The sequence below is a fragment of the Lepidochelys kempii genome, chromosome 3 (assembly GCF_965140285.1).
Source record: "Lepidochelys kempii isolate rLepKem1 chromosome 3, rLepKem1.hap1, whole genome shotgun sequence".
NCBI lineage: Eukaryota > Metazoa > Chordata > Testudines > Cheloniidae > Lepidochelys > Lepidochelys kempii.
In genome coordinates this window covers 209,868,746-209,893,794 of record NC_136382.1, presented here as the reverse complement: position 1 = coordinate 209,893,794, position 25,049 = coordinate 209,868,746, and the positions used below count along the sequence as shown (strand labels likewise).

Below are 25,049 nucleotides of genomic sequence, written 5' to 3'. Positions count from 1 at the left end.
GGTCTCCTGATTCCCTGCTTGGTGCACCACTCCCATGGCCAAAGGGTATTTCAGCATGGTAGACCAGTAGGGGAAGGAGCTGTCTGAAGCAGCTCTGGTGTGTGGCTCACCAAAGCAAGACGCTGGGGTGGAGCACGCGTGGTACTGGTGGAACGCTCAGGGGTTTTGGCAGCACGCTAGGAACAATCTGTTCTGAGCAAATACAAGCAGGAAATGGTGATTTTCAACAATGCACTGCTCAGCCAAATCAGGTGGATTTTCATGGGGCCTGTCACAGACACCTCCTTGTACCCTGGCATATTCCCCTACCTAACTTCAAAGTCCTGCTGCAAACCGTAGCGGTTTTAGAGCTCTTCAGAAAACGGTCCGAAGAATTTTTATAATGGAAAGTGTTAGCCAACCTTTCTATAGATCAGCGGCTCTCAAACTTTTGTACTGGTGACCCCTTCCACATAGCAAGCCTCTGAGTGCAACCCCCCCATACAAATTAAAAACACTTAATATATTTAACACCATTATAAATGCTGGAGGTAAAGCGGGGTTTGGGGTGGAGGTTGACAGCTTGCGACCCCCATGTAGTAACCTCACGACCCCCTGAAGGGTCCCGACCCCCACTTTGAGAACCCCTGCTATAGAGGTCACTTTCATTCTCCCTAAAAAACATGTTAATGATCAGGTGCTCACCACAGACACAAGTATTCTGTTCTGAAAGATTTGTTCTCCTACCAGACGGGAAAAAAATTCAACTAAATTCTATATTCTCTGTGCCCTGGATTGCACTGTGGTATGTATGAGACGTCTCAGCACAAGAAGATAACATGGCAAAAGCTTAGGCAAAACAGATGGCAGAGAAATGTTTCTAGCCCAAGACATTTCACTCAATTCCAAGCCACGAAAGCTTTGCGTAAACTAGTACATCATCAATGCACATTCCCTCTTCCAGAAGTTCTAACTGCACGTGCTCCATGAACAAACTTGTATAACATCCGGAGAATGTTGCCTAGTTGCCTTTGTCTTTGCATTAAATAGAGCCAGATGTGACCACTCTGCTCCTCTGGCCTGACCTCCTGAATGACTCAGGCCAGAGAATTTCACCCAGTCCAGAAATTCCTGCATGGAGCCCAATAACAGCTGATTGAACTAGAGGGTGTCTTTTAGAAAGACATCCAGCCTTAATTTAAAGACTCCAATGAAGAAGAAACCACCAGTTCCCAGCCTGCGGCTCTGGTTGCCTGAAGGCTGCAGCTATTTCATATTTTCTCATGAATGCAAAGGAATTAAGCCACATCACCCTTATCCCAGCTCGAGTGGCCCCCCAAGTCACCACGGTACCCAATTCAAAATTACCCTCTTTAGGTGGGATTTTTCAGAAGTGCTCAGCATTGGTCCAACCCCGCTCCCACTGAAACGATGGTAAATCTCCCAGGCAGTTACTGGGACCAGAACCGAGGGGAGGCCAATGCTCAGCATGCTCGAAATCTCCACCCTGTGTTTCCACAAAAATCTCCATGGTCTTGCTCCAGCCTCTATTACTCTCTCTCTCTGCTGCACTCTCCGCTCATCCAGAAGCAACCTCTGCAGACCCATCAGACAGTGCAACAGCCCTGCCACTAGCCTCCTGACATCTGGAATTAGCTCCCTGGATTTCCCTGCTCCCTCCAGCTATACCCAAAAATTCAACACAGCTCAGTCCGTGCTCCATAAGGCAAACAGGAGAGACCCCTGACATCAGCCTCTCAGGCTCTAGGAGGTAACAGAGGCAAAATAAGTGGATTCCGGCCAGGGGTTTTGTAAAGGGACCGCTCAGCACAACCTAAAATAAGTCTACTCGCCGGACTGCAGGCTGGGAATGTGCTGCTTGATTTAGCTGCATGGCTCAATCCCTTAATACTCTGGGTAACGCAGTTAACCATTTGATGACCAGTTAGCTACATCCCTCCCCTCTTACTTCACAGCCTGGATGTAGTCTTTACAATCACCAAGGGCTCTTCTCTCTCTCACAGGGTAGGGCTAGCTCCTCTCCACAGCAGCCAGGGCCACCTCTGGTGGCAGAGACCCACTTCCCCCACTATCCAGGCCCAGTAATTCTGGAGAGGTCCCTGACTCGGGCACTCCTGGCAGAACTCCATTCTCAGCTCCTCTAGAGGGAGACACCCAAGGGCAAAGGCTCTGTGGCTTGCACGTCACTCTGCAAGCGGACAGGATCCTGATGGTGTCTTACGACTCGACCATCACTTAAAGGGACTTAAGAGGCAATGGCCCCATTTGCTCCAAGACAGTATCCGGAATCCATCTTGGTAGGCCGGTACTGAAACTTTTGGGCCCAGCTCTCTGGCATGATGGTCCTGGTTTCGTTTTTGAAGAGCTGGCTCCCTTAACACTTCCCTCTCCCTGCTGGGATGGATTAAGTCCGAATGAGTTCTTACTTTCCTTTCCGTCACCAGCAGTGCCAGGCTCACGTCTGCTGCAGGCTGAGGAGTGGTCCTTTATTTCAAAAGCAACCGAGCCAGCTTCATGTCCAAGCTCCCATTCATCACCTTCTTCGTTTCCCCTTTAAAAGTCCTCCCAACTCTCTGCCAGGCTGCTAGAAGCTGGATGGCATGTGGAAGTTTGAATAGGTTTACTCCCATTCACGCGCAGAAAGTCTTCAGACTCCAGGGTTGTAAAATGGAGTCCCTTGTCCATGACGTGTACTATCGGTAGCCTGCATGAGGCAAAGGCACAGCTGCACCCTTCACAGGAACAGCGGAGGCCACGAAGGTCAACGCAGGCATGTCTAACCACTTTGAATGTGCCCCTGCCACGATTAGAAACATTTTCTCCAGGCATGGGCCTGCGGAGTCTGTGCATGTGGACCCAGGGGTCTCCTGGCCATTCCCAGGCATGAAGAGGTGCCAGGCCCAGGGTCTGCTGGTGTACTTGACACTGGGGACATCCCTTTCTTCCTTCTTCCAGCTGCTCATCCATGTTTGGCCATGACGGCTGTCAGGGCCCACAATGGGCTGTCTGACCGAGGGCTGGAGCTGGGGTCACAATCAGAAGCCACACCTAGGCTCAAGCCAGAGTCAGAAGTCGTCAAGGGTCAAAGATGGAGGGCAGTGGGAGGAAGCAACAACCAGACATGGTAACAGGAGCAGGGATGAGGTGTGGTAGCAGGACCAGCGAGCAAGGCGAAGCACGAGGAACCAGGGACAAGGAATAGGAACCAGGCAAGGAGGCAGGGACTTGGTCTCTGTGGCCTGCGCAGCAACAGGTGCTCAGACAAAGTGAGTGGGACTGGAACAGGAAGCTTTATACCTGGTGGTGTCCAATCAGCAGTGTGCTGCTCGTCACCTGACCCTGCTGAGTCAGCGGGTGAGCCTCTGGTGCGGGGCATTAGCTGCAGTTCCCTCCCTGGAGCCTCTCCTGGTGGTGCAGCAGATGGGGTTCTTGTTTGGCAGCCCCCAGGAGCCTGGATTTGAGGCCCACACCGAGCGCTGGGCCCAGGAGTTCACGTGAGGAAAAGCAGGAGCATGACTCTGGACTTTAACTTGCCCTCATGGGGAATAGCCACCTTCGTGCCCCACAATACACATCCCTTCTCTATGCTCGGCTCTGCACTCTCGGACCCCAATGGGTGGAACTCTTTCCCCTTACTCTGGTTTGGCCAGCCGGGCAGTACATACTCTGCACCCAGGACGGGTGCAGTAAATATGGCAGGCGACCAACTTGGCTTAATGGTGAAATCCTAGCGGATCTTAAACATAAAAAAGAAGCTTACAAGAAGTGGAAGGTTGGACATATGACCAGGGAAGAGTATAAAAATATTGCTCGGGCATGTAGGAATGTTATCAGGAGGGCCAAATCGCACCTGGAGCTGCAGCTAGCCAGAGATGTCAAGAGTAACAAGAAGGGTTTCTTCAGGTATGTTGGCAACAAGAAGAAAGCCAAGGAATGTGTGGGCCCCTTACTGAATGAGGGAGGCAACCTAGTGACAGAGGATGTGGAAAAAGCTAATGTACTCAATGCTTTTTTTGCCTCTGTTTTCACTAACAAGGTCAGCTCTCAGACTGCTGCGCTGGGCATCACAAAATGCGGAAGAGATGGCCAGCCCTCTGTGGAGATAGAGGCGGTTAGGGACTATTTAGAAAAGCTGGACATGCACAAGTCCATGGGGCCGGACGAGTTGCATCCGAGAGTGCTGAAGGAATTGGCGGCTGTGATTGCAGAGCCACTGGCCATTATCTTTGAAAACTCGTGGCGAACCGGAGAAGTCCCGGATGACTGGAAAAAGGCTAATGTAGTGCCAATCTTTAAAAAAGGGAAGAAGGAAGATCCTGGGAACTACAGGCCAGTCAGCCTCACCTCAGTTCCTGGAAAAATCATGGAGCAGGTCCTCAAAGAATCAATCCTGAAGCACTTGCATGAGAGGAAAGTGATCAGGAACAGCCAGCATGGATTCACCAAGGGAAGGTCATGCCTGACTAATCTAATCGCCTTTTATGATGAGATTACTGGTTCTGTGGATGAAGGGAAAGCAGTGGATGTATTGTTTCTTGACTTTAGCAAAGCTTTTGACACGGTCTCCCATAGTATTCTTGTCACCAAGTTAAGGAAGTATGGGCTGGATGAATGCACTATAAGGTGGGTAGAAAGCTGGCTAGATTGTCGGGCTCAACGGGTAGTGATCAATGGCTCCATGTCTAGTTGGCAGCCGGTATCAAGTGGAGTGCCCCAAGGGTCGGTCCTGGGGCCGGTTTTATTCAATATCTTCATAAATGATCTGGAGGATGGTGTGGATTGCACTCTCAGCAAATTTGCAGATGATACTAAACTGGGAGGAGTGGTAGATACGCTGGAGGGGAGGGATAGGATACAGAAGGACCTAGACCAATTGGAAGATTGGGCCAAAAGGAATCTGATGAGGTTCAATAAGGATAAGTGCAGGGTCCTGCACTTAGGACGGAAGAACCCAATGCACAGCTACAGACTAGGGACCGAATGGCTAGGCAGCAGTTCTGCGGAAAAGGACCTAGGGGTGACAGTGGACGAGAAGCTGGATATGAGTCAGCAGTGTGCCCTTGTTGCCAAGAAGGCCAATGGCATTTTGGGATGTATAAGTAGGGGCATAGCGAGCAGATCGAGGGACGTGATCGTTCCCCTCTATTCGACATTGGTGAGGCCTCATCTGGAGTACTGTGTCCAGTTTTGGGCCCCACACTTCAAGAAGGATGTGGATAAATTGGAGAGAGTCCAGCGAAGGGCAACAAAAATGATTAGGGGACTGGAACACATGAGTTATGAGGAGAGGCTGAGGGAGCTGGGATTGTTTAGCCTGCAGAAGAGAAGAATGAGGGGGGATTTGATAGCTGCTTTCAACTACCTGAAAGGGGGTTCCAAAGAGGATGGCTCTAGACTGTTCTCAATGGTAGCAGATGACAGAACGAGGAGTAATGGTCTCAAGTTGCAGTGGGGGAGGTTTAGATTGGATATTAGGAAAAACTTTTTCACTAAGAGGGTGGTGAAACACTGGAATGCGTTACCTAGGGAGGTGGTAGAATCTCCTTCCTTAGAGGTTTTTAAGGTCAGGCTTGACAAAGCCCTGGCTGGGATGATTTAACTGGGAATTGGTCCTGCTTTGAGCAGGGGGTTGGACTAGATGACCTTCTGGGGTCCCTTCCAACCCTGATATTCTATGATTCTATGATTCTATGATGGGACAGGAGCCTGGCTAGTCCGTTTCCTTACCTGGGAAGCCTTTACTGGTGCCTGGTCGAGGTGTTCTGCAAGTAACGGGATCTCTCCTGGAAGCACCGTCCAACCAGGTGGTTCTGGTGCTGGCAAACAGTTGAGGGCATTTGCACTGGCATGCTGATCCTTGCCTTAAAGGCTATCCTATACTCATAAGCGGCTAAGGGAGCAGCCCAGTGGTGTTGCCGGCCAGCTGCCATACTCAGCACACCTTTGCTCTTGTTAGAGAGTCCCACAAGGGGTCTGTGATCTGAAAGAATGGTCCAAAGCTTCCCATGCAGGTACTGATGGACGTTTTAATTCCAAAAATAACCATTAGCCTTTCTTTCTCTAACCTTGTTCAACTTTAGCCAGTGACCTGGAGACTTCCAACTAGCTGTTCTCCAACATCCCCTATGTTATGGGCCAGAACTGCCCCTATTCCAGATGATGACACATCACAGGACAGGATTAATTCTTCCTCCAGCTCAAAATGAATGAAAAGGAGCTCAGAGGACTTGAGTAGCTTTTCAGATTCCTGGAAAGATCTTTCTTGCTCCAATATCAGGGGATCTCCCTCTTTCAGGAGTTAATGCAAGGGGGCAGTAAGGGCCAAAACATTTGGGAGAAACCTGTGCTGATGATTATACCATCCCTAAGTGTGCTCAGAACTCAGTGGTGTTCTGAGAACCGGCCAAACCAGAGTAAGGGGGAAGAGACAGTTGCCGTGACCTTGTCTGCCTTGGGGTGAATCCCGTCCTGGTCTATCCAGGAGAACCAGGGACACCACTTCTGGTGTCACAGAAAAACATGTACTTTGTTTGAAGCAAAGTCCTGCAGCCTCCACTATCTTCGAAGTACCTTTTCCAGCATTGACAGGTGTCCTACCCCACTTCTGCCTGGGTTGAAGATGACATCAAGCTTCGTAACCACACACAGGATGCCTTTCAAAAAAAATTTCCATGGAGCTCTGGAAAATTCCAGGTGTTGACGATGTCCCATATGTCAATCACTTGTACCGGGATAAGCCCTTGGGAGTCTTTCTAGTGGTAAATTTCTGACAGTCCACCGCCAGTCTCAGCTGCTGGTACACCCGTGACATGGCCAGCTTACTCAATTTTTATGCCCACTGGCAAATCCTCCATCCGTGGCATGGGGCAATTGCCAGAGTCGGAGACCCGATTCACTGGGACTTTATCATGCCCAAGGATGTGGATGGTCTTCGTCTGGTTGTAAGTGTGGCCCATTCAAAAAATTGCACTGGGAAAATGCTACCCTCTTTCTCCAGCCTGGCTAATTTGGTCTCAATCTGTTCTCTATGGAACTGGTCCTGCTTTAAGGCAGTCTAAGCACAAATCTTGTAAGTTTTTCACAGCTGCTTCCATTGCTGCTGCTAATTCGACAGCTCCGGGTCAGGTACAATTGCCCTCTGACAGCAATGGTTTTGAAGTCTCTCCTGATTAATACCACAAGCCGACCTGTCCCGCAACACATCCTAGGATACAGGCAATACTGTGCTAGTCTTTTAAGCTCTGACACACACACACGCAGAGCTAGTTTCACCTTGCCTCCTCATCCAGAACCTCACACTGTTCTCCAGTAACATTTGGATTTTGTGCGTCGTGCCCTCTTCAGATCTTCTGGAGGTCTTTTAAAAACTTTCCTTCCCTGGTTTCTGAGGTTGCAAACTCCAGGAGAGGGAATAGGTTTCACTGCCACAGACACTGAGGAAAACGGTTGTTTGTCCTGGTCTATAATCTCATTTGTAAGGGAAGTGCAGCCCAGTCTTTCATAGTATTGCTACCAAGCCTCATTGGCTTCACTAAACTCCTCAATTTTCCCATAAATTGCCATGCATGTTTTCTCCTTGTCAGCAGTTTTCAAAAGGGACCGCTCAGTGCAACAAAAATAAGTCTACTCCCAGGTCTGCAGGCTGGGAACCTGCTGCTTTATTTAAATTCATCCCAGCGGAGTGGGGGAGAAACACCCCCTAACCAAACAGGAAGGGACAGAGGGAGGGGGAGAGCAGGGCTCCATCCCCAAATACTCTGGGTAACCCAGTTAACCCTATCATGGCTGCTTCACTATAGGTAGGAGCAGATGCTGTCAATGCAGGGAACCTCTGGACACACCGAGAACTTTCTACAGTTTTGACTGGACTTTCTCTGCCCTGACTGCCAGTTTGCTCCAACCTTCCTCCTCCCCCACACCCAGCTCCGTCTTTTCACATCAGCTTCACTCCACATTGTCCCTCTTACCCTCTGCCCGCTTCCCGTCTCTTTCCATTTAGATGACCCTCTCTTAAGTAAACCCTCCCGTCAAAAATAAGAGAATGGCAGCAGTAACATGGCGCCTGCTGCCGTCCCGTTGCTCACTTGGCCTGTGCTCTCCACCCTCCCACCCCCGCTCTGCGTCTGACAGGTCCACGGCTGGGTGTTTGGGTAGTGCCTCGCACAACGGGCTGGTCCTTAAGCACTACCAGAAACATGATTAACAAGAACAACAATGAATACAAGTTTCAGATGGCCCCCATGAACACAGAAGAAACTCCGGTCAGGAATGGTCTAGGTCTACTTGGTCCTGCCTCAGTGTGGGGGAATGGATTAGATGACCGCTTGAGGTCCCTTCCAGCCAGACAGATCTGTGATTCTTATGATCGGCAGCATCCAAGATCTATTTTGTGGAAACTGCCAGGTAGTTTAATCCCAAAAGGTACCGCTTGTAACAGCTGTGCGAGAAGATCAAACCAGAGATGGGTTTTATGGCTTTTTATAAAAAAAGATTTCAATGAAAGCTGGTTTTCGAGACTCTGGCGCTGCGTTTGGAGCCTGACCATGAAAGCATTGTGCTAGTCAGTGAGTCATAGTGGGGGAACCTGATGACTATTTTCAGTACAGCTGGTCAGGTGACAGACTTTCTGTGCCCCCCCAGTATCGGGAATTTTTGAAAAAAATTGTCACAAGTCTGAACCAAAAGTCTCAATTTAACTTTTTTTCCCCCCACAAAATGGAAAAAAAAAAAAACACCAACAGTTTGGGCTAATCAAAATGTTTAGTTCTGATCAATTTGTTTTGATCAATTTGAAATGTTTGGTTTGACTCCTCTCTCAAATATAAATTTCAAAACAAAAAATTATTTTGAAACAAAGATCAATGTTTTTGTTCTGAAAATTTTCCGATGGAAAAGTGTGCTGATGAAAACGTTCTGGCCAGCTGCAAATTTGCACTGCCCAAGCTGAATGACATGCAAAAAGTGAATGAACAACATAAAAAGAGTTAAAACTACACCAAGTTTATGCACCTCTTTAAGAGCTTGATCCCTAACTGCTGTCAATTGTCAGAATTCCATGGACTTAAACTGAGCTACAACCGTTTACATGTTGGTGTCTGCCTCCGTGGCCCGCTTGTTACATTTTCCAACAAGCATCTTTGAGCTTTCTCCCATGCTGCCCCCCATGCTTGGGGGAGCTCCCCATAAACATCCACAGAACCACCTCAGTACCGCCTTCCAGTCCCTCCTCAAAACTCTCCTTTGCCATGATGCCTACAGCTGGACACAGGCTAGGCTGGGACAGTCTCTGTGTTCTGTTTGCGCCCAGCACAATGGGGAACTAATTGGTGACCAGGGCTCCTAGGCACTACCATCGTACAAATCATTAATAATAATGCTCTGTGGAGAACAGCAAAGAAGGGACTGCATGGAAAAGTAACAAATAGTTGATGGCTTTGAGGAAAAGCCAGAGAAAAGGTCAGATAGTCAGCAGAAAGCCTCTATTAGAAAGTGAAGTTCACCCTTCGGCTACTCCAGTGTCTAAGGCCCATATTCACAAAGGGATTTCGGTACCTTATTGTCTTTTTAGGTGCCTATGTGCATCATTTAGGCCCCTATGTTTCTGCCAGTTGGCATGTGCCAAGCTGCCTAAGCAGTAATGCTGCCCCACAGTTGAAAGCTGCTTGTAGCCCTGGCTCCAGGCGTGGCCCCAGCAGCCCATAGTGGGATTCTCAAATGAGGCTTTTCCCCGCCCATCTCATCTGCCAGGTCTGATCCTGTAGACGTGTTCAGAGCACACCTAGGGCCAGGTACCTGTCAGGTCAGAGGGGGAAGGGATGAGTGCATTGGGGCTTTCATCTGAGATACGGGAGACTCAAGTGTGATCCTAGGCCGTCCTGCACTCACACCCTGCACTCTACTGCAATAATGTTTGTGCAACAGACACCTTGTGAGGTATCATATGGAAGTCAATAACAAGTTGGTTATTAATATTGTTGTCAAATGCAGGTGTTGACATACCGGGGCACAATCCAGACCGCGGCAGGGCGGGGGGGGGGGGGGAGTGGGGGCTGCATCACATCTGCCCTGCAACCTTGGCTGCCTTACAATGTCTTGCTGCGGTAGCTCCCAGCAGGGCCACTCACAAACAGCCCCCAGCATGCAAGTCAGGCGCTGAGTGCGTGTAACTGCATCCTGCCAGTTACACCCTGGCTCTCACCAGCCTTGGTTGTACTGCTGGGTGACCCCAACACCCCCCCAATCCCGGATCTTTCCCCAGAAATGTATGTCCTGGACTGCCCAGCCCTCTTCTGGACAATACCAATATATTAAGTCTATTATCCCTTTAAGGGAATAATATGCCATTTTATTATCTTAACTAGAGTTACCCAGACACTTCAATTTAAACGTACTGCATTAGATAAAACAGTAAAACAAGTTTATTAACTACAGTGAGATAGATTTTAAGTGAGTACAAGTAATGAGGCATAAAAGTCAGAAATGGTTAAAATAAAAATTTCCAGTATCTACTTAAACTATCTTAGTTGCAAAGCAAAACTTTCTCACCACATGGTCCAGCAGATTACTGACCAAACTCTCAGGTCAGGCCCCCTCTCCCAGAGGCCAATGCTGTTTCCTTTTGCCTTCTCAGGCATAGAGAATGAGGTAGGCAGGGAGAGAGAGAGGGGTACCTTGGGCTTTTTGTCCCACCTTTTGATAGTTTCAGTCACCCTCTTGAAAAACATTTCCCACGGAGACCCAGGAGACTAAGTCTGTGGAGAAGGATGTTCCTTGCTGGGTTTTTTCACCTATTTGAGCTTCCTTTGTTTTCCTTCCCTGCTTGATGACTCTGTTTCCTACTTACATTCAAATTAAGACAACCACACATTCCTTCCTTTGTGTAGGACAGATCTGACATCTGCTTGGACAGGGCTGTGGGGTTTGGTTGTGAATAACACCATACAGGGGAATCTTAATGTTGTCGCACACATTTTACCAGGACAATACTGACCAGAAAATTATGGGTTTCAAATTATACCTTAGAAGGCATACCTTGTACAAAGTTTATTACAGTAGTGTGTGGGGTGTGAATACAGGGGTGTATTCTGTCACAGTGTATTAACGGTATATGTGAAGTTATGAATTTCCTCTGTATGATGCTACTAGACCACGTTTGAGACCAGACAGCTTAGCCTAGGTAAAGCTGATAAACAGGTCTGTCCTAGAGAAAGGAAACTGGGTTTACCTCAATTTACATACTACCAGTAAACAAAGCCATCAGGCTAAACCGGCCGGGGTTATGCTGAAACAGAGAGAGAGAATTAAAATGGCTCCTGCACCCCAGAGAGACACAGGAAACTGAATCCTCAGGAGGTCTTCCTGCCTTGTAAAACAAAGACTTTGGGAACATAAGGAACAGAGAGAGACTCCATCTTGGCGCTTCATCTTAGGAGAGAAAGAAACCAAGCGATTTGATCTCTGTGATGGGTCCAGGCCAGGCCAGGCAGGAAAGGAGTCTGGTGGTTGAAAGAAACCATCTTGAACCAAGCCTGTATCTTGTTAGATTATGTTTTAGACTTTGAGATGCGAGTTTTCACTTCCATTTGCTTGAACCATTTTTCCGTCTATACCCTACCGGCCTGTGTGAACCCCACAGTGCCACACCAGGTTTGAGGAGCTGCTTGAGCCCCCATGTGGGCGAGTGCCCTGGCCAGCTCTCTCGCTCACTCAGGTTTGTCACCAGAAAGGTCTGGGCTTCAGGCACAAGAGGCTAGGTTGCCGGAGTGACTGACCTGGCCTAGACACCTGACTCCAGGAGAGGGTTCACGGCCGAGGATCCCGGGTGGAGCGAGATGCCTCCCTCCAGCCCACCAGTCAGGTGCCTAAGTCCGTTTGTGAATCTGGGCCCTCAGCCTTGCCCCTTTCCTCGGCGCTGCACCCCTGGCTGGCTCTGGCTCCCTTCTTTAGGCACCTCACTCTTCCCCGGCACAGCCTGGGCACCTAACTCAGGGCTGAGGTGGCAGGTGCTGCAATGCAGCTTTAAGGAAAAACCTTAGAGGTCCTCCTCCCCTAGTCATTGGGCCCAGGCTGGTATTAAACAGGCTCCCGGAGGAAGAGCTACAACACATGCCCTGGCCTAGGAGCCCCTCCTCACCTTGTGCGGAAGGTCAGCTCAGGCGACAGCCCCGGGAGAGGGGCTCTGAGCCCAGGGGAAGTTCCAAATCGCATCGCCCAGCGCAAAGCAGACATCAGCCTTCCGCCACGCCAAGCCAGGCCACGTTGTAGTCCTGTGAACGCCGGGGAACGGCCCGAAGCGTCAGTGTGGCAGAAGAAAGGTGCATCTTGTCCCACGCCAAATGGTGGATTATTTAGGCACTGCGTATTGATCAGAGCCGGGGATCAGAGCCGCCCCTGTTCGCAGGGGGAAAGGAGATTGCCAGTTCTCCCACCTGCCTCAAGCGACTCTCAGTGTTTTGTCTGCCCCAGCAGATGTCGCTGTTGCTGAAGAGATGGCCCAGGGGCACCCGAGCCGACTATGAGCCGAAAAAGAGAACTCGAGGGGACAGAGAGGCTGGGCCACATGTCCCCCATTGGGCGGATTGAAATGCATTTCAGAAAGCAGGGGGAGACCTGTACCACAATCACGGTGCCGTTTTTGTCACAGCTCCTTTTACTGAAGGGCAGCAAGAACAAAGGAACCCAGAAGCCCTCTATTCAAATGCAAATAAATCTTTGCCTATCTTTTAATATGCTGCTCTTGTGACAACTGTAAGGTGTCAGGGTAACCACTTCCTGTGCTGAATGAAGCTGGGTAGCAATCTGGCTTACTGGAAATGGGAGAGTTAAAAGTTACCACTTCAGATTGAAAAACAACACAAGCTTAGCATTCAACCAATCAGCGGCAGGCCTCAAACACCCAGAGCAGCACTCATTCATTCCTTGGGGAGCAGGTGGCCAGTGTTACCTTCCTCCACATGCTCAGCTCAAGTATTTTATTGCTGACTTGCAAGAGAAGCCCCAGCACTTGACTAATTTTATGAATCAGTAAGGAGAGAGATTATAAAAGAGTAAGCAAGCAAAACAAAAGATGTGGTTTGCCCTTGGGGCGGTTGCTGTTTGACTGGGCTCAGGCAATGTGAGTCACGTTGACAATACAGTAATGTCATGAAGCGGTTCAAGAATTTCGGTGGCCAACCGATACCAATTTGTTCTTCGGCATTAAACAGCTGCGTTCACATTCCAGCCAACTTTTCACTAAAACTCTCGACTGTTACCTTAGAAAGGAGACAAAGAAGAGGGGACATGATAAAAGTCTATAAAAAGCTGACTGGACTGGAGAAAGGTGGGCAGCTCTTATCTCCTGTCTCATAGCACAAGAAGAAGGGGACACGGAAGGCAGCTGAGAGGTGGATAAATTCAACACCAATAAAAGGGAGTACTTTTTTCACATAAGACAATTAATCCGTGGAACCCACTGCCACAGGATGTTGTTGAGGCCAAGAATTTAGCAAGATGCAAAAAGGGAATGGACATTTCTATGGAAAATGATAATATCCGGAGTTAGACTGGATAATGGTAAAAAAGAGTGTTGGGAGGGAGATAAACCCTACAGCTGCAGGGTTTAAGCCATTTTCTAACTATTAGAGAACAGGGTGAGACGTAATGTGGAGGGCGGATTATCCCACATCTGCTGCTGCAAGATTCTTCCACTTTCTCTGAAACATCAGCTACTGGCCACTGTCAGAGACAGGACTTTGGACCAGATGAACCTCTGTCTGATCCAGTCTGGCAGTTCCTGAGATTGGAAGGGGAAGAAGAGGAGAGATTATTGGGATTTTAGTATGTCATCTTTGGAAGTCTGTCTCGGGGCTTTGGGGGAACCTGCCAGGAATAAAGAAATTGGCTTTCTGCCCTTCTCTGCTTGCTTAGGATGGAAAGCAGGCCAGAATGCTGTTTTACAAGAGGTTGCGGTTTTGGGGGAAGAGAGCAGGGGCTCTTCTTTGCCTTGGAGAGCTCAGGCATGTCTCTGAAGGTGGGTTGGCAGCTTTTCCAGCTCCCAGTGAAGGGGGATTATTGGGTCCTTCGTGAAGAGTGTCCCTCCCAGGCGTGGCACCGTAAAGATGTCGACCAACCAAGAACAAAAGCCAGCATTTTAACCAACGTGAATAAAAGTCATTCGTCATCTCAGGGAAATGGGCTTTGCTTCTTTGGAGCTAGTGATGTCATAAACTTTGCTAGTTCTCCAGCTCTCCACAGAGCCTTTGGGGCCAGGCACGGCATGAATTTCTACTCTAAAAAGTGGCGAGAAAAGCTGAGGGGAGGCTTGCAAAAGGTCTGTGAAAGCTGTTAAAGAGAGGAAGGGGGGTCCCATGGCTAGGCCACAGTCTAGGACTCAGGAGAGCCAGGTTTCAGTTCCCTGCTCCGCCACCGACTTCCCATGTTGCCTTGGACAAATCACTTAGGACCTCATCCACAAGGGGACTAAGCCCACCTCTTAGGTACCACTGACACTCAAAACCACCGCTCCATTGCGGCCTGTGTTCCACCCCAAAGCCACAGCCCCCGGCCCACAGCAGATGAGCTGCTCAGCGCCTCCCAAAGCAGGACTTTCAAACCAGGCATCCCTCCCGAGTATCTTCCAGAGGGACCCAAACCGGTCTCCTCAGAGTATGCCTCAGACCTGACCAATCAAGTTGAACAATGAGGCTGGGGGGGGGGGGGAGCCATGCACAGACAGTTGCCATGACGAACCCGCCACCGCCCCGCAAACAATAAACCCAGTGCAGCAAACCAGACACGGGCTGCTCAGTGCCACCAGCCAACACAGGCTGCCTTTAACCTCCGCTCTCGGCTCCCCGGCTGCCGTGGAATTGGTGTCCATGCCCCCCCCCCACCCCACACACACACACACACACTCCCTGTGACTCACTGGACTATCTGCCACTCCGCATGAGACCTGTCAGGGCTCAGTTCCTCATTTCTCGGTGGCAGCTGGAAGCTGCTCTGAATACAAAGCCCAACCCCACCATGAGCTCCATGCAGCCAGCCCCCTGCAGGGACAGTCCCGTGGAGTCTTGCTGGGAGCTCAGGGAAGTTACCCCAGGCCAGCGCCCCGGGATGGACGGGCAGGGGAATGCAAGGAGAGGGGCAGCCACACACGCAGAGGCAGGGGGAGAGTGGAGCGAGGCGGGAGGAGCTAGGCAGTCACACCTCGAGTGAGCTTGGAGGCCCTGCAGCTTCCATAGCCATGGCCACAGGGTTGATGGAGTAACCAGAGACCAGGGGAGGGGAAGAGAGTGCTGAGGGATAAGGAAAGGTGGGAGAGCCCCTGGGGACGAGAGGAACCCCCTGCAAGGCGAGGCAGGGAGCACAAGCCCAGCTCCAAGAGGAGGCACCTGGCAGACTCCCAAGGCAGAAGGGAAAGAGAGAGCAGGACCCTGAGCTGCCCCCTGCCTGCCCCACGTCCCACCTCAGTGTGTGCACTGAAACCTCTTCTTCCTCCATCTCCCTTCCCCTGGCTGTCTGCATCCACTGCAAGGGGGGTGCTAGGAGCTGCACGCTGCTGGACAGTTCTGGGCCAACACCAGCTCCCTAGGAAAGGGTGCACTGGCCTGGTTTGCCTGTCACCCCTGGCTGACAGCTGGACGTGCCATGTTGGCCCTCCACTCACCCATGGCCTGGGGATTTATTGATTTCAAAGCCATGTGCACGCAGAGCATCCCAGCAGCACAAAGGGAACCGCCACATGGCTCCACACTGGAGCTCTGCCCGGATCCCTGCAGACAGAGAATGCATTGCCTGAACCTTCCAGCTAGTCCGCACACAGTGACGAAACCTTCCCAGGGCGGGGACTCGTTTTGAAAAGGGAGGCTCCGAGTGCCATCCCTGATCCAAAATGCGCTAGAGGAGGGGTTCCACTGAAGAAACCCTATATATATTGGAAAGAAATCTAAATGATGCAACCCCCCCTCCCCCATACTTGCACCCCCAAGGGAACAAGGAAGAAATTCACCATCACAGTGATATGAAAGTAACCAGATTACGATGTGTATGATTTTATAAAGAAGTGACTCAGGCCAGCAGGGCAGATTCTCTGAGCAAACATCTGTAAAGTGCTCACACATGATGCACAGCTGCAATGAGCATATTTTACACGACATACATAATCTATTTGGGCACAGATCCCAGGCTCCAAAGCAACACGTGACCCTGCCAGGGAGACAACAGACTGGGAAATACCATCACAATAGAAAGGTGCCGCCAGCTGGTAAAGCAACCAGCCTTTCGTTTCTGAAAGCCCCTGTGTGGAGGCTTGTCAGCGCTAGTAAATCACACCTTACCAGAGCCTGAGAGGGTGCGGGCAGGGAGTAGCAGCCTTGGAGGGCCTGATTCCATCGCAATGCTAAACCTCCCGGAGCAGAGCTGGCCGTCCCAAGTGGCGTGACACACCCGCCAGGGAACTCGCTCCACGTGGGGAGGAGAACGCCAGGCTGGTATTTGTAACGGGCGCCAGAGACGTCAGAACTGAAACTCCCCTCGTTCTCTGCCCAGATCATTGGCCCTGATCGAGGTAGCGGCTGCTTTCAAATTCTGTGAAATCTCAAAAAGGAAACAGGAAGCCTCTCTCATTTCTGACTTCAAGCAATAGCCTCTGAACCACACACCGGCTTCCTCCTGCCCCATAGGCAGTGTGTGTGTGGGGGGGGGGGGGCATGTGAGAAACAGCAGCCTGGCTGCTCCTCTTCCCAGCACAGGAGCCGCTGGCATGGCCAGAGGGCTACAGTTCCTAGGGTGTGTTCCCAGCAGTGAGGCCTGGAATGGGAGCTGGGAAACAGCACAGCAAAAGGGGACAGAGCCAGAGGTCGTGCTAGGCCACTGGAGCCCTAAGCAGGAATATTTGGGGCCCCCTTACCTCTCACCCACCCCCTAAAAATACTAATGGTGGTGTTTCCACCAACCAAAAACCCCACACGGAGACACTTGCTAAATAGCCCACATTACAAGAGACAGACAGTGTTGGGGGGGTAATACTAAAATTGAGGCCCCAAGCAACTGCTGAGTCTGGTTATGCCTAGAACCACCTCTGGCCAGAGCTTCTCCCCTGCTGGGACGTTGTGACAAGGAGGGTCCAGACACCCAAGGGGAGAACAGGGGGTCTGAACCCCAAAGAATAAGCCATTGACTCACCTTATTCTAGACAATGGTTTTGTGTATAAAATATGTCGAGTAAGGTCTTTGGAAAGCTAGTACTGCTGTGACCTTGCTGGTTGCTGTGAGCTACGTGGGCAGACAGTGGCTAGGAATCTCTGTACCCGGGAGGGGTATAAAACTCCGCTCAGAATCTGGGCAGCAACATCCAGCTCCGCCACCCGAGGTGGTCAGCCAGGGAGGGGGGGCTGCCTCCCCAGCCAGACAAAACTAGCCCCCAGCACCCAACATCGCACAGCCCAGGACAAGACAAGAGATGGGCCAATCAAGTTAATGGGAACATATTGGAAACACCTGAAACTGAAAGAAAACCCCGGACTTGGAAAACAGAGAGGAGGGTGTGTATCCCCCAGCCCCCGTGAATCATCCTAATCTGACCGAAAGCAAAAACCCTGCAAACTCTGTTGGAAGGAAGGGGGTTTGAACTAAGTGAAGGTTATCCCGAAGCAGAGGATAGGGGGCTGTGCGTGGAACGTTGGATCTGCTTATGACCGGGGGCATGCTGGGAAACAGAGCAAAGGCAATAGGTAACTTGTATTAGAAAAGGGACTTTTATCTACTGTGGAAGTGTGAAACCTGCAGTTTTGTCTGTTTATTTTCTGTGGGTCGTGTGTGTGGGTTTGCTTTCCCTATTTCACCTTCCAATCGGGGGCTTTTCTATTAAATCAACCTCGTTTATTTTTAGCCCACGCAGGTCTCTGGTGCACAAACAGCATGGAGCATGTGCGCCAAAGTGAGCTGATAATTGGGGCAGGTTTCACTCCCCCCTCTGGTTCGTCAAAGTGTCTGGTAATTGAGACCTCGGGGGTCACCCTGCCAGGAGTAACGAGGCTGGTGGACTCCAGGGTGAGACCTTTGTGCTTGTGGGCTGGCTCCTGGTGTCCAGGCTCTGAGCCAGAGCAACACAGCCTGAAGGCCCCCAGCATCACAGGGCAGGTGGTGTCAGGACCCCTTCCTGGTCTGGGTGAGCCCCACAGCATCCCAAATGTGTCGCTTGCAAAGCGGAGAGTGCGGCCTCAGGGGTGGCTCTTCGCATTGCGCTGTAGCATCAGCGTGAACTGGGTGAGTGTCTAACCCTGTCCCCCCCACACTGCTGCCACCTCGGGTCTCTCAGGGAGGGAATAAATCGGTGCTCTGAATCTGGTTTCTGTTCTGAGTGAGCTGCAGGGAAGAGCACAGTTGCCCCACATCCAGGCTGCTCACCCTGCCCAGCCTGGCAGCCCCTTCATCACAGCCAGGCATGTTCATGACCCGCCTGCCCCACCAGGAGCCAGACCCAGGACCAGCTGCCAGCCCGCATCCTGATAAGCCTTGCTGCTAGGCACCCAATGAGCCCAGCTGCGCTGCCTTGGAGCTGCCCGAGTAGCCTCCAGGCCTCTAGGTTTAGTGGCCCTGCTTATAGGCCTGGCACCTGGAGCAGATCGCTGGGTGTTCAAATCGTATCCTGCCCACAGCGGGACTTGTCTTGCTCCTGCCCTGCTCCAGCCAACTTCCAATCCTTGCTCTGCCCAATTCCCAGCCTGCTCTGGCCTTGTTTCTGAACCTGATCCTGTCCCACCTACTGCCTGCTCCAAACCCTGGTTCTCTCCAACTTCTGGCTTTGATCCTCTGCTCTGCCTGACCCTGTGGCCCTGGCATTCGGCTTCTGCCTCTCTGGTACGGAGCCTTGGCTCGGTCATGGTTTTTGCCCCCCCCTCCCCACCAGACCCAGCTCTAATCAATAGTCCAAGCTCTTGTTCAACCACTAGGCCTGACTGCCCATGGCCCCGTTGGCGACACTCCTTTACATTTCCTGTAAGAGTTAAAATGCACCCACACTAACAATGCCATGGCCCTGTCACTGGGCTGCATGCATGGAGGGCTGACAGAGAACACCTGCCCTCGAAGGGTCAGGGTGTGCAGGGAGCGGGGCAGAAAGACTTCCTTTGCTTTAGATTGCAATGAACCTTCCAACACTTCGCAACCCCCTGGATTGCCTTCCATGTCCGCCGGGGGGCTGGACCCACTAGTTGATGGAGAAACACAGCCAGAGGGGAAGGGGTCCTGAGCTGGGAGCACCCGCCGTTCTGCTCATGCCTGCTCCTGTGTCCTTATGTGCTTGGCTACCCTGTCTGTAACCAGGGCTCCAGCCATTAGACAGCACTCCCCTCCCTGAGCCAAGAACAGAACCCAGGAGTCCCGGCTCCCAGCCCCACCTGCTCTAGCCACAAGCCCATACAGTCAGACGGGAATAGAACCCAGAAATCCCGATTCCCAAAATTCTGCTGCTGTCAATCCAGGCTTTGTACAGCGGACCAGCCAAGTGTGTTAGCTCCCGGGAAGGGAGCCGAGGTCCTGCTCTAAAAGGCCTGTGTTCAAATCCTGCCACTAGGCTAGGGGGTCACAATGGCTCCATGAGGAGTTTCTATTCTGACACCTTAGCCACAGCTACATTCGTTTACAGCCAACTGCTGGACCTCTGAACTGGTCCCAAATGAGTCGGATTGGCCTGAAAACTGATAGGCCAGGGGGCCTGAGAGCAGGTCAGTGAGGTTGCCCATAGGAGCCCGACCCACATCCCTCATTTAACAGAGCAACAGCTGCAAACAACTAAACCATCTTTTGTCGACACAGCCGTCTTCATAAAATAGACATTTTTCACTAAAAAAATTGTCTGCTTTGGAAAGTTTCTGTGGAACGTTCCGTCTTTTTTCCCCCCTTTCCCTCACTTTACCTCCTCCCTCCACCCAAATCTTTGTTTTACACTTGTCAGCAGCTGCTGCCATGGCAAAACACCTGCCTCCAGCCTATTACACGCTGTGCGGAAAAGAAACCGGCTAAAATTCAGAAGCCGTTGGACAGCTGCTTGCCTTTCCTTCGTCGCTGCTGCGATAACGAAGCATTTCCCCAGCTCTCCCCAAAGCACTGACAGCCTATCACTGCTAGCGTCGTGTTTGCTCTACCCGCGAGGAAAACGCCACTGCTCACACAGCAAGCGGAGATACTCCAGTAAAAGGTGCCCGACAAACTCCCTCCACCTGCAGGCTGCCCATCTAACCCCTCCATGCCGGTGGGGTCCCTGCCCCGGACCAGTGAGCGGGATGGCTGTTCCAGTTCAGGGGTGCTCAGGGGGCGACAGGCCCTTGAAGGGGAGTCAGGGCACAGTCTGCCCTAATTGCCTTCTGCAGGTGCATCTGGGGACAACTGACCACCCCAGGGGGCTGCTGAGTGGTTAATTAGCAAAGGAGCCACCTGGACCTGATCAAAAGGGTACCTGAGCTCTGGCAGGCAAGGCACTGCTGAGGAGAGGAGCTCGGGAGAGCTCAGCAGAGCCGGCGCTCTTAGAGACAGGACGAGATCCCCAAGGACAAGAGCAGCGGAAAGCCTCAGCAAAGGGCTCTCCCAAGCAGTGGCCAGAAGAAAGCCCAGCCCGCGAGGACTTACGTGCTATCCCAGGTCAGAGATCTCCACAGAGCCCTGACTGGACAAATCGAGCTAGGGAGGGTCAAGAGAGCTGGCTCTGGGGCAGAGACCTCAGCCACGAGAATCCTGCGGGCAAAGGGCCTGGGCAGAAAGGCCAGCAGCAGATTTTGGCGGGAAGAGAGAGCTGGGTGACCGAGTCAACCGTAGGTTAAGAGGCCGGGGTGGAGGTTGGCTTATGCTCTATTTGGGCCTATGTTAATGAAGGAGGTGCTCCGAAAGGGGGTGCTCTTTAGGATGTGAACACCCCCTTGGACTTGTTTATACCCTGGGCAGGGCTTCTGGCCTGGGGTGGGAGCAGTTTGCCCTGAACGCTCCCCCCACCCCGCAAACTTCTGTGCAGCCCTGAGCCCCGGTGAGGGGAAACCAAAGCAGGCCTTACCCGCAGTGCCACACCTGACCGACGGGCGTGGGCCGGGACAGCCTGAACTATAACCAGGCTGGAAACAACAGCCGCAGCTCCCCGGTACCAGCCCGATGGAAGGTGGGGGGCCCTGGGCCCATGTGAATGCACGTTCTGTGGCCCCTCCCTTGGGCTGCTCCCGTTGTGACGTCTCTGAAGCTAGCGTGGAGACGACGCCTTTGACAGGCCGCATGGGCTGCGCTGTCTGCTCCTGCTGCCCAGGGGAACACAGGGCTTCAACCCCCAACCCCGCAGGGAGCGAGGGGCTCCCCCCATCATCCTCGAGGTGGCGGTGTGAAGGGAGACCCCCGATGTCCAAACCCAGCGATGCTGCTGCATGTCACGTACCACCCAAACACAACCTTACCTCTACGCCCACAGGGCTGCCGGCACCTTGCTGAATTCTTTGGGGGAGCAGAGAATATTTGTCTCAGCTGCAGAAAGCCCCTTAATACAGCGCTTGCCTCCTTGGAGACGCAGATCCATGCAATCTCTGCCAACCAGCACCACGCACTCCCTGGACTGGTGTGGTGAGGGGCTCCGGGGGCTGTCCGAACAGGAGCGCTGCTTCAGGGCAGTGCCGGACCCAGGAAATGGACGTCTTTGTATAGGACAGATCAAACGCTGCGATCGTCTCAGGCCCTGGCTTTGATTCCTCGTGGGGTGTGTTTTCTTGTCACTGCCCTCCGACAGGATCTGTGGAGAGAGAGTGCCTTTCCGAGCGTTGGCGCTTGGGGTCGCACAGTGCCCGGGGCCTGCTGAGCACAGCACCCTCGCTCCAGCCCAGCAATGTTTTCTGGAAGGGCCCTTCTTCTGCTATACAGCATGTGAGCGAGCCTGGCTGGCCAGGGCCCAGCCACCGGCGGGCTCTACTCTCTCTGGCTGGGATAGCGAGTCTTTGCCAACAATATTGGACGTTGCTCTGAGTCTTAGGGAGCTTGGCCCAGGGATCGTCCCTGCCCACGGTGCTCCAGAAACAGCCCCACTGCAAAGGCCTGTGCATACGCAGGCTGTTGGAGCCACCATCTCAGTAGAGGAAAGTGCCTGGTCACTGCTGGCCATTAGTATGTGTTACCCCAGGCATCACCCTGGACCCAGACCCACCCAACCCCAGCCACCCTCCTGGAGAGGTTGCCCTTATGAGCTTCCAGCTGTTATCTGTATGCCTCACCCAAGCCACACCCTCATCTCCCCACTCCTCTCCTGGTGCTGGGCAGCATTATCCCCTTTGGACAGAGGGGGACTGGAGGCCCAGAGACATGAACTGACTTGTCCAAGGTCACACGGGGAGTGTGTGGAAGAGCCAAGAACCAAACCCTGGCTGCGTGGATTGATGTCAATCATGATTTAAGTCATCAAGTGGAAAGCCTCAATTTAAATCATCAATTTAGTCAACTGTTCCATTTGCTAAAGAAAGGTGCATTCTCATTGGTTGATAGAACCATAAAAACATGTTGACTTGCAACTAAACAGAGCCTCGATGTCTTTTTGCTACCTACAAAGATTCTCTATAACTATATACACAAGTAATTATATGGCTTAATATTTTCAGATTAATTGTATATTTTAGTATGTTAAAATGGTGAATGAAATACTACTTATTGACTAGATAATTAACTTTTTGCTCAGGGATGTGTGTCACACTGCACTAGGATGGCAAATGGAATTCAAACAATTAAATTCAGATTTCATTTTAAACAGGTTTGTTTTTAAAAAGTAAAAAATAGAAATTTTTTTTCCAGTAAAATCTGACAACTTTTCTCCACACTGAAGGCTGGTCTCCAGCTAGTGACCCCACAGGCCATCCTCCTTTCTGGCAGTGATGAGGGGTTCTCAATACAGCCCTCAGAATGGTGACCCCCAGCCTTGTCCTCCCACCCCCTAGCCTGTTTTTTCCATGGTCCCTTGGAAGCTGCCATCTCCTCCAAGATCCAGGGCTGTCCTGTTACCCCTCCTCCAGCCATAACCCCTCTGCTCAGTTGTTGGTCAACAGCCAACAGCACTCCAGTGTGTGCTCCCCCACCTAAGGTGACCAGATGTCCTGATTTTGGGGTCTTTTTCTTATATGGGCTCCTATTACCCCTACCCCCTCTCCCGATTTTTCACATTTGCTGTCTGCTCACCCTACCCCACCCCTCCAACATTCCAGGCTCCATGTAGCAAGCCCCATTCTGGGAGAACTGAAGTACGGAGATGTGAGGCTGCCAATACTGTTGGCCTCAAATGCTCTAGTTTAGGGGACTTACCCAATCTTGCATAACCAGCCTGCAGCAAATCCACTGACTAGGTTCTGGTCTCATAGGTTCTGGGCCATTGCTCTTTCCGCAGCACCGACATCTTTCTGTCTGCAGCTTTTCCTCATTCACTGCACAGAAATTCCATCATGTGCAAACCATTGCCAGGGCCAGCACCTCTGCGTGTCAGAGGTGGGGGGGCAGGAATCGCAGAATGTCCAAATAGCCTAGCCAAGTACACAGATTCAGCCTCGTCGGAGAGGCGGCACAGCCCAGCGAGCAGGTTCTGCTCAGCACCAGTTGAAAAATGAAATTAAAATAATCTCATTTAAAAAAAGAAATTCAAAGTTGTCTTTGTTCTGCTGGGCTCGAAATGGTCCCATCTTGTATTTTTTTTTTTAAAAGTGTTTTAGAAAAAAGATTCGATTTTTGAAAATGGCAGAAGAAAGGGAAGCAACAGGCAGTATATGAATGTGATGGCGTACGACTCATCTTTACAGTTTCCATCCAGCTGTCCAAGACGGAAAGCGGAGGTTGAGGCCTACTGCTCCTGAATGCCTTCCCTGTAAAAAGCCCATTTCTATCTCCTTAAAGACGGTTTTAAAAGTGCCAAAGGCTCAGGATACTGGGTGGTGAGCACATGAGGTGACCAATTGCTTCCAGATCGGTTATTTTCATGACTCGCCACAAGGCTTTTTTGTAAACAAACTTTATTTAGAAAAGTAAAGGATTAATTCGTTGTATGCAGGTACCCTTCACTGAAACAACAATACATACAAAGCTCTCTGTCACAGTCAAAACATCTACGGGCAAGTGGAAGAGATGCTTGGGACATGGCCTGTGAAGTTACAACGTTAAGTTCCCTTCATCCATGTGTCTTTCAGATAACTTAAAACAACACTGTTGGCATTGGCTTTGGTCACTGTGTAAGGTTTGTGTTCTGGGTCTCCGTCTTGGCAGTCACAGCACCATTGACTGTGGATTTCCGAGCAGTAGAGGTGCAAGTCGCAGCAATGCACGAACTGGCATTTTCAGCCGCCTGAATTTCAAAAGCAGTTCAGAAAAGCTTACGCTCCCTAGTGAGACAAAAGCAGGAGAATGATTCTGTATCTGGAGAACGCTTGCATGCTGAAACAGTTAACAGTGTTGGAAATGTAATATCACTGCTGTTCAGTGCAGTAAGGATGCATGTCTTTGGTGGAGTATCCATCTACTCAATATTCCAAACGCGCACACCCAAAATGGATAGTCTATGAACAGTAAACTTTGGCAATTTTTAGTTTAAGTTTGCATTAACAATTAGGAAAGGACTCAGAAAGGAATCCCTGTGTGTGTTGGTGAAGGACACTTAAGACTCGAACAGCAACACAGAAATCAAACAGAAAACTGGGTATCCAATCACCTAAGCAGGGAAACAGAAACTGACGACACACAAAGGAAATGAACTAAAACATTCTACTCAGCTGAGGTGTTATTTGTAGGTACAAAATTCAGGGGGATGTGGGAATGGGTTTTTCTTTCAATTGATGGTATCCCCACCCAAATGCTCCTTTAGGCCTGACCTTGCACATCAAGTTTCGTTACTCTCTCACTCTCCTGCCTCTGTATTCTTTTGAGTGTCTTTTTAAAAAAAAAAAAAAAAGACAAAAACACAACCAACTCTCTCCCCAGCTTTTCAAAATGCCCTCCCACACTGGAAGGGTTGGCTGATCCTTATTTGTTCCACGCCGCCCACCCAACAGCCCGGCTACCTCCCCTGGTGGAGA

General features: G+C 51.0%; 1 protein-coding gene across 4 annotated transcripts in view; it reads right to left on the bottom strand.

Annotated features, from left to right (window-relative positions):
* Positions 1–23,947: 23,947 nt before the first annotated feature.
* ANAPC1 (anaphase promoting complex subunit 1) overlaps positions 23,948–25,049 on the bottom strand; it is a 65,978-nt gene continuing 64,876 nt past the window's right edge. For all 4 annotated transcript variants that reach the window (XM_073339909.2, XM_073339912.2, XM_073339910.2 and 1 more), the window contains one exon: positions 23,948–24,359. In XM_073339909.2, the coding sequence (XP_073196010.1) occupies positions 24,244–24,359 (116 nt within the window). In that variant the 3' untranslated portion in view covers positions 23,948–24,243. The remainder of the gene's footprint in view (positions 24,360–25,049) is intronic.